Source organism: Chionomys nivalis, chromosome 19, assembly GCF_950005125.1.
Source record: "Chionomys nivalis chromosome 19, mChiNiv1.1, whole genome shotgun sequence".
NCBI lineage: Eukaryota > Metazoa > Chordata > Mammalia > Rodentia > Cricetidae > Chionomys > Chionomys nivalis.
In genome coordinates, this window is record NC_080104.1 from 10,404,970 (window position 1) to 10,418,586 (window position 13,617).

A 13,617-nucleotide genomic window follows, 5' to 3' on the forward strand; every position below is an offset into this window, starting at 1 on the left:
AGAGAGAGAGAAAATGACAAGCTAGTTTATCTCTCTAGACAGGTGCTGCCAGGAGATGGGGAGAGAACGCAGGGGACAGAGCCACCTTCTGATTACTGGTGGGGAGGCAGGGTCACTGTAATCCCTTTCACCCCACTATCACCAAAAAGACTCTTGTCTTCGGTACTGACGGACCAATTTTGTCCTTGTTTCCTTTATCTCTTTTTATTGTCTGCTAAAGCCTCCAGTGCCCCAAATGTCCTCAGAGTCATTTGAGTGAGACTAGAGATTTGTAACATATCACCGTGAAGTTAAAAGGCCCCATTCTTTTTGCATGACCAAGAAGGAAGCTGAGGTCTGCAGAAATTCCATTAGTAATCAATACTACTGATGATACTGTGCTAACCTCCAGCACTAGATCTAAGTACTTAGATATGGTTAGTTCTGTTCATTCCTAAGCATAACCTTACATCCTTACCAAACCCCTAACTTTCATAATGCTTCTCACTGAATCTTAATGTATCTAATTTGTCCCTAGCTGACCCAGGGGGATGGAAATAATGCAAAGCAATACAGTGTGAACAAACCAACCCTTTTCCATGTCCCCGACCCTACAGAGTAAAGCGCACGCACCTCCCTCTGTGTTGTAGCAATAGGCTGTGTAGTGTCCTGAGCCAAACCCTTTCCCGTGATGCATGACCACTGCGGAGAGATCATAGGCAAAGGTCTCTTTGTCAAGAGAGGAGAGCATGTCCCTGCAGCAGTAAGGTTCCATGGTTAATACCTGGTCAAAGACGACATGGACCCCAATCTTCTCACGATGATTACGGCCAGACCACCTAGAACATGGAATGAATTTCTTACTCATTAAACTAGTTAAACAAGAAGCTAGGAAAATAACTTTTGTTTCTCCTTTTGCCCCCCCCCCCATCCCGCTAATCCATGTGCATATCTGCTGTGACAGTTCCATGGAGTATTTGAACCTACAAACCCCTAGAGAACGGTTCAGAGCTGGGCAGTGGTGGCACACACCTTTAATCCCAACACTTGGGAGGCAGAGGTAGTAGGATCTCTGTGACTTTGAGGCCAGCCTGATCTACAGAGTGAGTTCTAGGACAGGCTCCAAAGCTACAGAGAAGCCCTGTTTTGAAAAAAACCTAAGAAAGAAACAGTTCATGCATGGCCTCTGGATAGTCTGTTACTTGCCCCTTTCATACAAGAACCATTGACTCTCCACAGCAAGTGCAAGGTGCCACAGAAACAGGCTTCTCCTTCCCATACCAAAATAAGACATCTGTCCTCCCCAAGCCCTCGAGGCAGCTCATCCCAAAGCTCACCTGAATCTTTTAAGGTGCAGCCGGAGGACCTGAGGTAGTCTGTAGATCATTAACTGCTTTCTGGCTTCACTCAGAACAAGGGGTTTGGGGTTAGATTTTCGTCGTTTGCCTATATGGTTTGGAAAGGTGTGAGACATAGGCAGTGAGGAGCATCAACCACAGTCACTGGCCACTCAATAGACATTCTCCTAGTTTTATTTATGATAGTAATGTGACTCATCCCAAATATGTCTGCATTTCCCAGCTTCACAGGCCCAAATGCAGTGGCTCTGAAGTTGTGGCTAAGATGAAAAGGGTGATGGGACCCTGAGTTAACTTTGAGGATAGGAGCTTTAAACCCCGATAATGAAACAGTAGGAGCCTGCATTCCTTGATGTCTGTGCAGCCACATGTTAGCCTTGGGATGTCCTCCAGATTCTTTTATATGACAGTCACTGTTACTGGGCTTTTAAAAGCAGTCAAACCTGATCCTGATACATCTGCTTTTAAATTGTTGCCACCAACAGCTTCCAGAGGTGATATGGGTGCTAGGTAGTATATTGCAGGTGTCATGACTTTCTTGGAATACAACAGACGGCTGCTACCACAGTGAACACACTGAGTTGAACACCAGGGTTCTATGCTTTTACATCCCTATCACTTAAATTATCATGCACTTTATGTTTAAAGGGCCTTTTCTTTTCACGGACAGGCCTAGCTGAACTTCCTCCTTATAACTAAACTCTGAGCCTCAGCTCCCTCACAAGGAGATATATTTTTTGAATGTTACATATATTTAACGCTTAAAAAAAGATGATAAATTATCATTACTAAAGGACAGAATACGAAAGCAGTTTTGTCCAACATGTTTGTTTATGTTATACATAAACTTTAAAAAAAAAAAACTTTGGTAGTTGTGATGGCTAATTTTAGTTGTCACCTTGATACACCTGGGAAGAGGGATCCTAATTGAAGAAGTGGTTACATCAGATTGGCCTGTGAGCATGTATGTGTGGGATTTCCTTGATTGTTGATGGACATAGAAGAGTATAGCCCACCGTAGGTGCACTACCGATGGGCAACTGGGCCTAGATGGCATAAGAAAGGTAGCTGATTGGAGCTTGGAAGCAAGCCAGGAAGTAGCTTTCCCCCAGGGTTTCTGCTTCAAACTCTTACCTTGAGTTCCTTCCTTGACTTTCCTTGATGATGAACTGCATATAACCTATAGGCTAAAATAAACCCTTTCCTCCCCAAGTGTCGTTTATCACAGCAACAGAAAGCTAACTAGGGCAGTAGTTCTGTGTTTTTATGCCACAGGATTTAAAATGTATTTCTCTTTCTTTCTCTCTCACACCCCGTACCCTCTTAGCCTCCCTGTTCTGGCAACTTACTCTATAGAGCAGGCTGGCCACAAACTCAAAGATCCGCCTGAATGCTGGGGTTAAAGGCATGTGCCACCATTGCCTGGCTGAAATGTGTTTCTTTTTTCTTTTTTTAGAGTTATTTATTATATATACAGTGTTCTATTTGCATGTATGCCTGCATGCCAAGAGAGGGCATACAGATCTCATTATAGGTGGTTGTGAGCCACCATGTGGGTTCTGGGAATTGAACTCCAGACCGCTGGAAGAGTAGCCAGTGCTCTTGACCTCTAAACTATTTCTCCAGCCCCTGAAGTGTGTTTCTTATAGACAAGGTGGGAAGGTAGCCAGGTTCATCTGGTCCAGTGGTTCCCAAAGGGGTCAAATGATCCTTTTGTCACAGGGGTTGCCAAAGACCATTGGAAAACACAGATGTTTACATTATAATAGCAAAATTACAGTTATGAGGTAGAAATGAAAATAATTTTATTGGTGGGGTCACCACAACATGAGGAGCTGTATTAAAAGGTTGCAGCGTTATGAAGGTTGAGAACCACTGGTCTAAACCAAAAGAACAAATGCTGACTCTAATTTTGTTTCTAAACTATAGACTTGTGAGTGAAATGGAGCCCTAAATCCTTAGAAAATACACAATGGGAATAAAACCTTCTCTGTTTCAACTGGAGACCTCTGTAAGCACTTTACTGATCCCTCAGAGGTGGTCCAGCTGCTTGTCTCTAAGCTGTTGCTCTCCGGGCTCAGAGTAGAAAGCGTGGCATCTGATTTCAAGTCCTGTTTGTAGCACTTGTGAGAACAGCCCTCTGTGACAAGACATGAAGGGAGGGCTAGCTGCTCAGGGCAGACTGCATCAGACTGCATGTGTTGCTACAGAACTTTGACCAGCCATGCAGTCATGACATGTGGAATATGCAAAGAAGCACCCAGAGAAGGGCTCTGCCCGACTTTCCCACTCCTGCTCATCAGCCTTTGAGAAGGACTAGCTGGCAATGACCACAGTCCACAGCAGAGGGAGGACATGAGCTAAGATGAAAATGATGTGGACTGTCTGTTTCCCTCAATGAAAGACAGAGAAGAAATTGCTGACCCAGCTGAGATGGACCAGCTCTGTCTCCGTTTAGTTAAGGTAAGACACAGAGAGGAAGAAGAGAGACAATCCTTAAGCTTCACAAGCACCACGCCAACGCAGTTTAAGCCTGCTGGGCCTTTCTTCTGCATTAGCAGGGCATAGAGCTTAGAGAAGTCCTGACTACTCCAGAAAAAAAAAATTACTTCCTGAAAAAAACTGAGTATTTCCTGCCTAATCTGTCACATCCAAAAATGATACAAAGTTGTTAATGCCCCTCTGTTTCTTACAGGTAAAAAGCTTTGGCCAGGTGTGGTGGTGCATGCCTTTAATCCCAGCACTCAGGAGGCAGAGGAAGGCAGATCTCTGAGTTTGAGGCCAGCCTAGTCTACATAGTGGAGTTCCAGGACAGCCAGGACTATACAATAGAGAAACCCAGTATTAAACAAAGAAACAAAGTAAAAACATAGAAAATGCCCCCCCCCCGCAAAAAAACCCAGCATATACTCCAAACAATTAATATAAAGTAATAAACTGATACCTAGGTCATTGTGTGAGAGCCAAAGTTACATTTTAAATTTTAATTACTATGTCTAAGAGATCCACGAAATAAAAAATGCCTCTGGTCTGCAAGTCCCTTGCTCAAGGACAGACAGTTCTTTAAACACTGGAGGCTGTTGTTTATGCGAGATGACAAGACACTTGTTCTTCATTACCCTTGTTTGACCTGTCTGTCCCGGATGTGCTTGGTAACATGGGGGCAGGGGTTCGCAGGCAGGAAATATGTCAGTATATATGCTTGCCCCTGATTGGACCGGATGGGAAATGCCATGAATTGTGGGTTTTCCTTCTTAAGCCACTGCAAACTGTTATTCTTGGCTATTTCCCAGGAATCTGGGTATGGATTTGGCCAGAGCCCACCCACCTGGCCATTACTTAATTAAAAATTGCTTCAAATTTGGCTTTAAACTGTGGTAGTGGTCTTATTCTCAATTGGTGGGATTAACAATTGTGTTAATACATAAAAATACATAAAATAAAAAAAACTTTGTATTTTTCATTTCTAAATCTTTATTAGATCATAAAATCCGACACCAGGGTTCCAGGGTTGGAGACATTGCTCAGCATTCAGAGTACTGGCTGCTTCTGCAAGACAACCCAGGTCTGGTTCCCAAGGCCCACATGGCTGCTCAAAGCCAATTCGAGCAGATTTGAAGCCCTCTTCTGACTTCAAATGGTCACATGGTGCATAGGCATACATACAGGGAAATACACACATAAAAACAAGCCAATCTTTAAATACCATCACCAGACACAAGCACCCATACATCTGCTATGCACGTCTATCTGTGCATGCTGGGCCAGCAGAAGCACTAGGTGTGAATATAATGACAAAGAAGGGCCTGCACATGTCCATGTAACCACACAGAAAGAGACCCAACTTAAATTAAACCAATGACACAGACACTTCATTGTGACTTTCTCTGAAATACAAACTTTGCAAGCATGTGAGAAAAAAAGCAGAAAACATCCATGAGGTTGCCATTTATCAAGTGCCATAAAATATGCTGCATTGGTTATGTGGTCCCAATATCTTAAAAATCACATCCATCCATCCATTCATTCATTTATGGTGTGTGTCTGTGCAGGTCACTTGACAACCTGTGTGAGTCTGTTCTCTTTGTCAACCATGTAGGGTTGTGCCTTTACCTGCTGAGCCATCTTGTTTTTGTCTGTGTATGTATGTGTGTGTATGGCGATGCTTGTGCCATGTGCCTGTGGAGGCCAGCAGAATACTGCGGGTGTCATTCTTCAGGGGCCATTATGGTGCTTTTGTCTGTGTATGTATATGTGTGTATGGCGATGCTTGTGCCATGTGCCTCTGGAGGCAGCAGATACTGCGGGTGTCATTCTTCAGGAGCCATCCATGGTGCTTTTGTCTGTGTATGTATATGTGTGTATGGCGATGCTTGTGCCATGTGCTTCTGGAGGCAGCAGATACTGCGGGTGTCATTCTTCAGGAGCCATCCATGGTGCTTTTGTTATTATTTAAGACAAAGTTGCTCACTGGCATGGAACTTGCTAAGAAGTCTAGCCTGGTGGCCAGTGAGCCTCAGGGATACACATGTACCTTCCTGTTCTGTGCTAGGGTTTAAAGCACACATCACCACAGCTGACTGCTTGTAGAGGAAACCCTTTACAGCTGAGAAGTCTCCCCACCCCATTATGCCATTTTTTAACAAGAGGTTCAACAGACTTTAAATCTACAGACTCAGTACAAAAACATACTTTCTTATCCTACAGCACTCAAATGGGGTATGCCACCTGGATTTAGGCTAAATAAGAACTATCAGACTACATGTGTGAGCCTGGGACCCCACAGTATTATGAAGCTAAGTACTAATGCTCCCACAGCCCCTGTTTCAGAAACCACATTCATACACTTAGCAGTCAGAAGGGTCAAAGGAGGCACAATTCTTAGGCCATTGTTTTCAGTGCTAAAGTGTGTGTACATAGGTGTGTGTGCTATGGCAGTCTGTTCTCTCTAGCTACCTCTCTGTGGGTTCTAAGGACTGAATTTCAGGTCACCAGGCTTGTGTAAAAGAACCTTTACTCACTGGGCCATCTCACTGGCCCAGGTCTGTTTTTAATGTGTAAAGTCCATATTAGTTTTTTTTATAGATACAGAAAAATATCTTGAAAAGATGGTTTAGACCCACTAGTGTCTCCACATTTCTTCTGACTACAGGGTCAAAAGCAGCTTCTTAAATTGTACTCCAGTTGCAATCCCCGCCCCTCTCCATGCAGCACTCACTGTTACACTGGTCACAAGCGTAGATTCTCCCCTCCAGGGCCTCTGTCTCGGTAAACTTGGCCAGCATCTCAGTGAGCAGGCACTCTGTCTGATTCAAAGGGACAAACCCCTTTTCTATGCAGTGGTAGCGTTCAGGGAATTCCAGGGACAGATCCCAAAAGGGCTCAATGGTATTGGATTTATAATTGCATGATACACATGTAACCTAGAATGACAAGATTGGTTTGCAGATTATATAGTTTCCATGCTTCCCACATACAATTTTGTTTGTTGTAAAGAAGACATAAAATCACCAACCACTTCTCCCAAAAAGGTTAATAAGAACTTAAATAACTGTACTAAAAGCATTGGGACATATTGTGCACGGCTGCATTTCTAAGCATGCTGAAACTAACTAGCTGTAACTGAGGAACCACAGGGCACCCCTTGCTTTTCCCCTTCTCTCCCAATGAATGCTGCCTCAGTGGAGATAGCAAGTTACCTCGGAGGCATTCATTGGGCTAAGAGAATTGGCAGGTCACTGTCTGCTTTGTGCACCCACAAATTCTCACTTGGTCCTTCCAGGTAGCAAATTTACCTCTTCTACCTTCCTTCCTTCCTACCTTCCTTCCTTCCTTCCTTCCTTCCTTCCTTCCTTCCTTCCTTCCCTTTCTCCCATACTCCCCTCATTCTTATTTTCCTTTAACATAAAATCTCACTGTGTATTCTTACTGGCCTAGAACTCATTATATAGCCCAGCTGGCCTTGAATTCTGGTTTCTCTTAGTTCAGCCTCTCAAGTGCTGCGGTGGTGACTACCCGTTTCCTACAATGTCCCGTCTGCTGCACCTCAAAATGCTGTGGTTAGACTTGCTCTTATAGGACAATATTCCTAGATGCCATTTCACATGCAGGAAGGAAGGAGAAAGCCCTGTTTCCCTTCCTAGACTACTCATCATACTTCCCAAAACCTCTGTAACTCAGTGGAGAGGCTTTACCCAATTCTCCTTACGTTGCCCACCCTTTATTTTTAAAAATCTATGATAATTCTTTTTGTGCATATTTTTATTAGGCCTGGGAATCTTTGCTTAAGTCTTGACATGGTCTTGATCCTGAAAATGAAAGATAATAAGGACATGAAGTCTATAATCCAGCACTGAGAGACGGAGTCAGGAGGACCAAAAGTTTAATAACCTCAGCTGCATAGTTAAAACACACTGAGCTACTGGAGACCATATATTTGGGGTGGTTATGGGTAGGGGGAAGGAGGCTTACTTGGCCTTCGGCATAGTTCCAATTACTACTTATAAATAAAAGGAAAGGCTCTTTCAAACGACTCTGGAAACAGTTTTCTACACAAACTGTTCACTTTTATAAACTGGACTAAAGATCAAGACAGACAGAACCTCAAGTTCACCTTCATCATCACCAGCATACAGTGTCAGGTACAAACAACCATTTTGAAACATGTAAAGTCTCAAAAATACCGGCTATACTAATTAGTTAGCCCAGGGATCTGGAAGTCCAACTACCACCCAAACTTCCCACCTTGCTTCAGGTAGGTACACACCTACCTGACTGAGCAGCTGCCCGTGAAATATGGTGTTCACCACTTTTAAGACCTGTTTGGTGAGCTTCCTCTGGGAGAAGGGGATGAGGATCCGGCGCGTGGAGCCCTCAGACTCAAGTTCCTGCTGCACCTTGTGCAGCAGTTCGCAGAGAAATTCCTGTGCGTCCTGCTGGTCGTAGCCACGGAAGGCGGGAATGAGACTCCACACTGAGTGAAGCATGGCAAAGGGCGATACCAGTGCCCACTTCCCAGACCACATGACTCGGAAGAGGGTGTGCAGTTCGTGGCAGAGGGAAATGTGCTTTGAACTGGGTTCCTTGTTCTGAATGAGCTCCAGGCTCTTGCTGATCGAGGCTCCACTGTTCCAGCAGAAGCCTTGAGGTTCGTATCCCTGGGCAGGGTCGCTCTTTACTGATAACTCTGCGGCAGAGCTGCTGGCTGGCCTACCAGAGAGCTGAGCCTTCCCGTTGGTTGCTTGGGGAAACAGATGCTCAGAGGTGGAAGGGTCGAGGTTCAGGAAGCATTCCCGGAATTTCTGAAGGTGGCTAAGCACCTGGAGGATGGAGTTCATGTAGCAGGTGTTGCCCAGATTGCGTAGGCCGGTGACACCTGGGGCCACCGCCGGCTGCCGGCGCGGCTTAAGTGTAGCCGCGGGCGCGCGCCGGGAGGTAGCGAGGGTAGCAGGGCGCACGGCCACAGGCCCGGGCGCGTGCAGGAGCAGGCGCGCACTCTTTCGCGGCGGCGCGCTGGCCAGCTCCTCCAGCAGTCGCCGCTTGACCTCGCGCCTCCGCCGCCGGGCCTCCTCTTTCTTGCGCTCCAGCGCCTCCTCCCGCCGCCGCTGCTCCAGCTGCGCTCGGCCCCTGGAGCTCTTCTCGAACCACAGTCGCAGCGTCTTGGCCAGCAAGCGCTGGCGCCTGTACCACAGAGCGGTGAGCATCTGTGGCTGTCCCTGAGGAGTGCGCTGCGGTGGGACCACGTCCTCGCCTGCAGCTGTAGACCGTAGCATCCGCCCACGCCTCGCGGGCTGGTCCTGCTTTTGGCCTTGCACCGCCAGGAGGGAGCTTCTGAGCAGCTTCAGGTCCCCCTCGGGGTTGTCATTGAGCACGTAATCCTTGCACACGTAGCAGAACACGTAGAGATCCCGGACCTCCATGGCCAGCGGGTGTCCCGTCTCTTCAAAGTGTTTCAGTGCATGGTTTTCAATGTAGCGGCCGCAGGCCACGTGGGAACACTTGAGGCAGGCCCACGCAGACTCCGTGGTGGAGCACTCCAGACAGCACCACTTCTGAGGGTTTAGGATGGAGTGGTCCTGGGCGAGCCGTAACCGCCCTACATGTTTGCATCTATCCATGTTTTAGAGCAGTCGCCACTCTCTTAATCTGCCCCCCAAAAGGAAAAAAAAAAAAAAGCAGAATTTCAGCAAAATATTTTCCTAGAAAAAAGGGGGTTGTAATTGGCATATCTGTGCAAGACTTATTTTTAAATTCAAAATTTGTTCTTTTGAAAGCAGAAACTGGTATTTCAAGTACCACCAGGAGAGAGACAAAAGTCTCAAAACCAACCCGACAACCTTAGATCAATTTCAGTGTATTTCAAAACAGAGGTGCAGAATCAGGGAAAGATAAGAAAAAGAAAGTCAAATGACAACTAATGAGGCAGCGCCCCAGCCTCAATTTTAGAAGCTAGCCTTTCTGAAGAGGATACATTTTGTAGAAAGAATCGCCAAACTCTCACTGTCTTTCCGGAAAAGTAAATAGACAAATAAATCTGATAGGACAAGAGGTGGTGTGGCTATTGGGATGGCAGTTTTCAAGTTAACCACCCAGTCAAAACAAATAAGAAAACAGAGGCAAGCTTGCTTCCCTTTGGTTTTGATACTGACTTAATTTGTAGCCCAGGCTGGCTCAAACTGGTAGCAATCCTTCTGCCTGTGTTTTGAGATAGGGTCTCACTATGTTGCTCTGGCTGGCCTGGAACTCATATGGAGCCCAGGCTGGTGTTGAGTACTAGCTTCTACTGTATTACTTTCTAATCATTACTCATTCTTTTTTTTTTTCCTTTTTTTTTTTTATTCTTTTTTACTTAAAATTTCCAACTGCTCCCCGTTTCCCATTTCCCTCCCCCAACTCCCACATATTGCCCCCTCCCCCCGCTCCCTTCCCCCTATCCCCACTCCACTTCTCCTCCCCCTAGTCCACTCCCCCTCCCTCTCGATACTGAAGAGCAGTCCAAATTCCCTGCTCTACATGAAGACCAAGGTCCTCTCATTACTCATTCTTATCCTCATTATTTCCTACTGATTTAGAGCTATGCACCTGTTAAGTAACTTCTCTAGACGTGTTTGTTTATTTTGGTGAGACATAATCTCTAGAGAAGAGTTCGTGTGTCACAAGGCAAAGACCTGAGTGTTCAACTACAGGTTGACCAGTATTGTCAGAATGACTTTCTCGGGGGTTGGGAATACAGCTCTGACAGAGCACACGGTTAATCCTCAACACTAGTAGCGGAAGGAATTATTCTCCCAGTTTGAAACAGTCCTGAAATAAGCATTTCTGGGGCACAGACAAATTACAACACACATATTGATGAAGAGATGAAAGGGTAGATGCTACTCAACACACGACAGTGCAAGCTTGATCTGCCTCTGATGTTCTCAAACCAGCTACTGGAACACAGAATCAGCAGAAATGGCATGTTTCTATTTCTCAAACCAGTCCCTGAGCTCCACCAGCATCACATCTCCTCAGGCTCCCACCCACCTACTACGTCATACCTGATGAGTCGGAATCTGCAGATAGCCAAAATATCCATTTTAGACAAACTCCAGAGATAAGTCTCTCACACATAAACATTGCATTAACCCAACAAATTAGGATGAAGAACTCAGAAACCAGAAAAGAATTCTATTTTCCAAAGCCCTTCCAAAGGCAGGATCTTATTTCATTAGGCAGCCCTCGTTGTCCTGGCACTTGTGACATACAGCAAGCTTTTCTCAGACTCAGAGATTGGCATGCCTCTGTCTATTGAACGCTGGGATTAAAGGTGTGCTCCACTGTACCTGGGATTAAAGGTGTGCTCCATTGAATGCTGGGATTAAAGGTGTGCTCCACTGTACCTGGGATTAAAGGTGTGTTCCACTGCACCTGGGATTAAAGGTGTGTTCCACTGCACCTGGGATTAAAGGTGTGCTCCACTGCACCTGGGATTAAAGGTGTGCTCCACTGTACCTGGGATTAAAGGTGTGCTCCACTGTACCTGGCTATTTTCTAAATTCTTCCACTCAGACCAACAATGCCTAAAATAATAAAATATTCTCTCTCTTGCTTTCCAATACTGTAGTAACTAGTCACATGTGACCACCAAGCTCTTGAAATGTGCCTAATGGGATTAAAGGACTGAACTTTTTTTGGAGGGAGGGGCAGGGTTGAGACAAGGTTTTTCTATGTAACTTTGGCATTCCTGGAACTCGGCTCTGTAGACCAGGCTGGCTTTGAACTCAGAGATCTGCCTGCCTCTGCCTCCTATGCTGGGATTAAAGATGTGCGCCACCACTGCCTGCCTGGCAGGACTCAACTTTTAATTTCATCAATTTTAATTAAGATAGTCAGGAGAAGCTGAGAATAGCTCATGCCTTTAATCCCAGAATTTGGGAGGCAGAGGCAGGTGGATCTCTGTGAGTTCAAAGCTAGCCTGGTTTACACAGAGCAAGTGCCAGTCAGGCCAGTCAGGGCTACACAGGGAGACCCTGTAATAAACAAACAAACAAACAAAAAAAACCCCACAACAATATAGTCTTATCTGGCTAGTGACTACAGTCTGTGATAACACAGGTTTAAACACACCAGGCCCAGCCGAGTGGAGGCTTTCAGATTTATATCTTAATGACCCCTTCTTACGAGATTCTGATGCCCAGAAAATGCCCATTTTGTCCTAGTGTATCTTCAGAAGTTAGCTGCCACCAAATCTGATACTGTGAAATACAGCACCAAAAGACTAATGTCTTTTAAAGTCAGCTTCTGGGCTAAAATGAACTAGAGAAACAACACAGACCACAACCCAACAACCCACACTGTCTCTGTGGAGATGATCTGTAAACTGCTGGTCAAGCATACCCTTTCCTGCTCAGCTTCCTTCCCCATTACAAATCTATAAAGGTGACTCACTAAGCCTGCCACATGGCAGAGTACACCATTCAGGAAAACACTAGGCCACTCTGCACCACACCAATCACCCCAGCTAGGCAGACGAGCTTCTCAAAGGACAGCACATCTGATCTCAAAATGGAAATCTCACAAAGTAATGCAAATAAAAACAAGTACCTTATCCAATACAAGACAGAGTAGAAGGAACACAACCTCTAATAGGTGTGACTCTCCCACATGCATTCTGACTTTATTTCAGAACAGGCCCAAACCCCACTAACAGAAAGGGAATTCTACTTTGTATTTTTCTGACATGTACATTCTTCTCTCCATATTCTCAAAGACCACAATAATTCTAAATTTTCACTTGACACATACATCACCATTGTGACAGGTACTCAATACTCTAAACAAACGAACCTAAGTGTGACTGGCAAAGAACGGACTGCCTCTCAGCAGCTCTGCAATGGAGTAGACCAGACATTTCATTTACAAATGCCCTGCACACCCCGGATTCAGGTGTATATGTAAAAGTAAATCCAGCAAGTATTAGCATTTGATTTTTTAATCATCATAGTTTGTTTATTTACTCTCTCTCTCTCTCTCTCTTTTTTTTTTTTTTTTGAAGCAGGGTCTGACACCCAGTTCAGGCTGTCCTTGCACTCCTCCTGCCTCCGCCTGTCAAGTGCTGGGTTAGGGTTAACTAGGCATGTCCTAGTTAGGGTTAATGTGACCAAAAGTAACTAAGAAAGGGTTTATGTAACTGAATGTGTAAAAGGGGGGTGAGCGCGAGTCAATCCCAAACTAACTTTGAAAGATTCCAGTTATTATTCTTTATTGTAAGGGGAAAACTCACAGAATAGGAGCGAGAAGTCCAACTTCAAGGTGTGTTACGTGAAAATAGAGAGCAAGAGCTGGGCAGGCCAGCAGTTTTCTCTGGGTACCCAAAAGGTCACACCCCAACCTGGTCCAGCCTCTTCAAGGTCACTGGCTGAAGGAGGTTCCCCATCAGGTTTACTTCACTTATACTTCTGGGTAACAGTTCATCAATGAGGGAAGTCAGTTCCTACTCAAGCAGGGCAGGAGCCGATGCAGAGGCCATAGAGGGGTGTTATTACTGGCTTACTCCTCATGGTTTGCTCTGCTTTCTTATAGAATCAGGACCATCTATCTGTCCAGGGATGGCACCACTCAGAATGGGCTGGGCCCTCCCCATCAGTCACTAATTAAGAAAATTCACTACAGGCTTGCCTACAGCCTGATCTTATGGAAGCATTTTCCCAACTGAGGCAGTTTCTTCTCTGATGACTCTAGCTTGTGTCAAGTTGATGTTAAACTAGCCAGTACACGGGATTACAGGTATAAACCACAA

General features: G+C 45.3%; 1 protein-coding gene across 3 annotated transcripts in view; it reads right to left on the bottom strand.

Annotated features, from left to right (window-relative positions):
• Positions 1-13,617, bottom strand: part of Usp49 (ubiquitin specific peptidase 49) — a 77,752-nt gene that overhangs the window by 5,964 nt on the left and 58,171 nt on the right. For all 3 annotated transcript variants that reach the window (XM_057750994.1, XM_057750993.1, XM_057750995.1), the window contains 4 exons: positions 8,108-9,482; positions 6,556-6,760; positions 1,317-1,425; positions 613-818 (listed from right to left, as the gene is read on the bottom strand). In XM_057750994.1, the coding sequence (XP_057606977.1) occupies positions 613-818; positions 1,317-1,425; positions 6,556-6,760; positions 8,108-9,454 (1,867 nt within the window). In that variant the 5' untranslated portion in view covers positions 9,455-9,482. The remainder of the gene's footprint in view (positions 1-612; positions 819-1,316; positions 1,426-6,555; positions 6,761-8,107; positions 9,483-13,617) is intronic.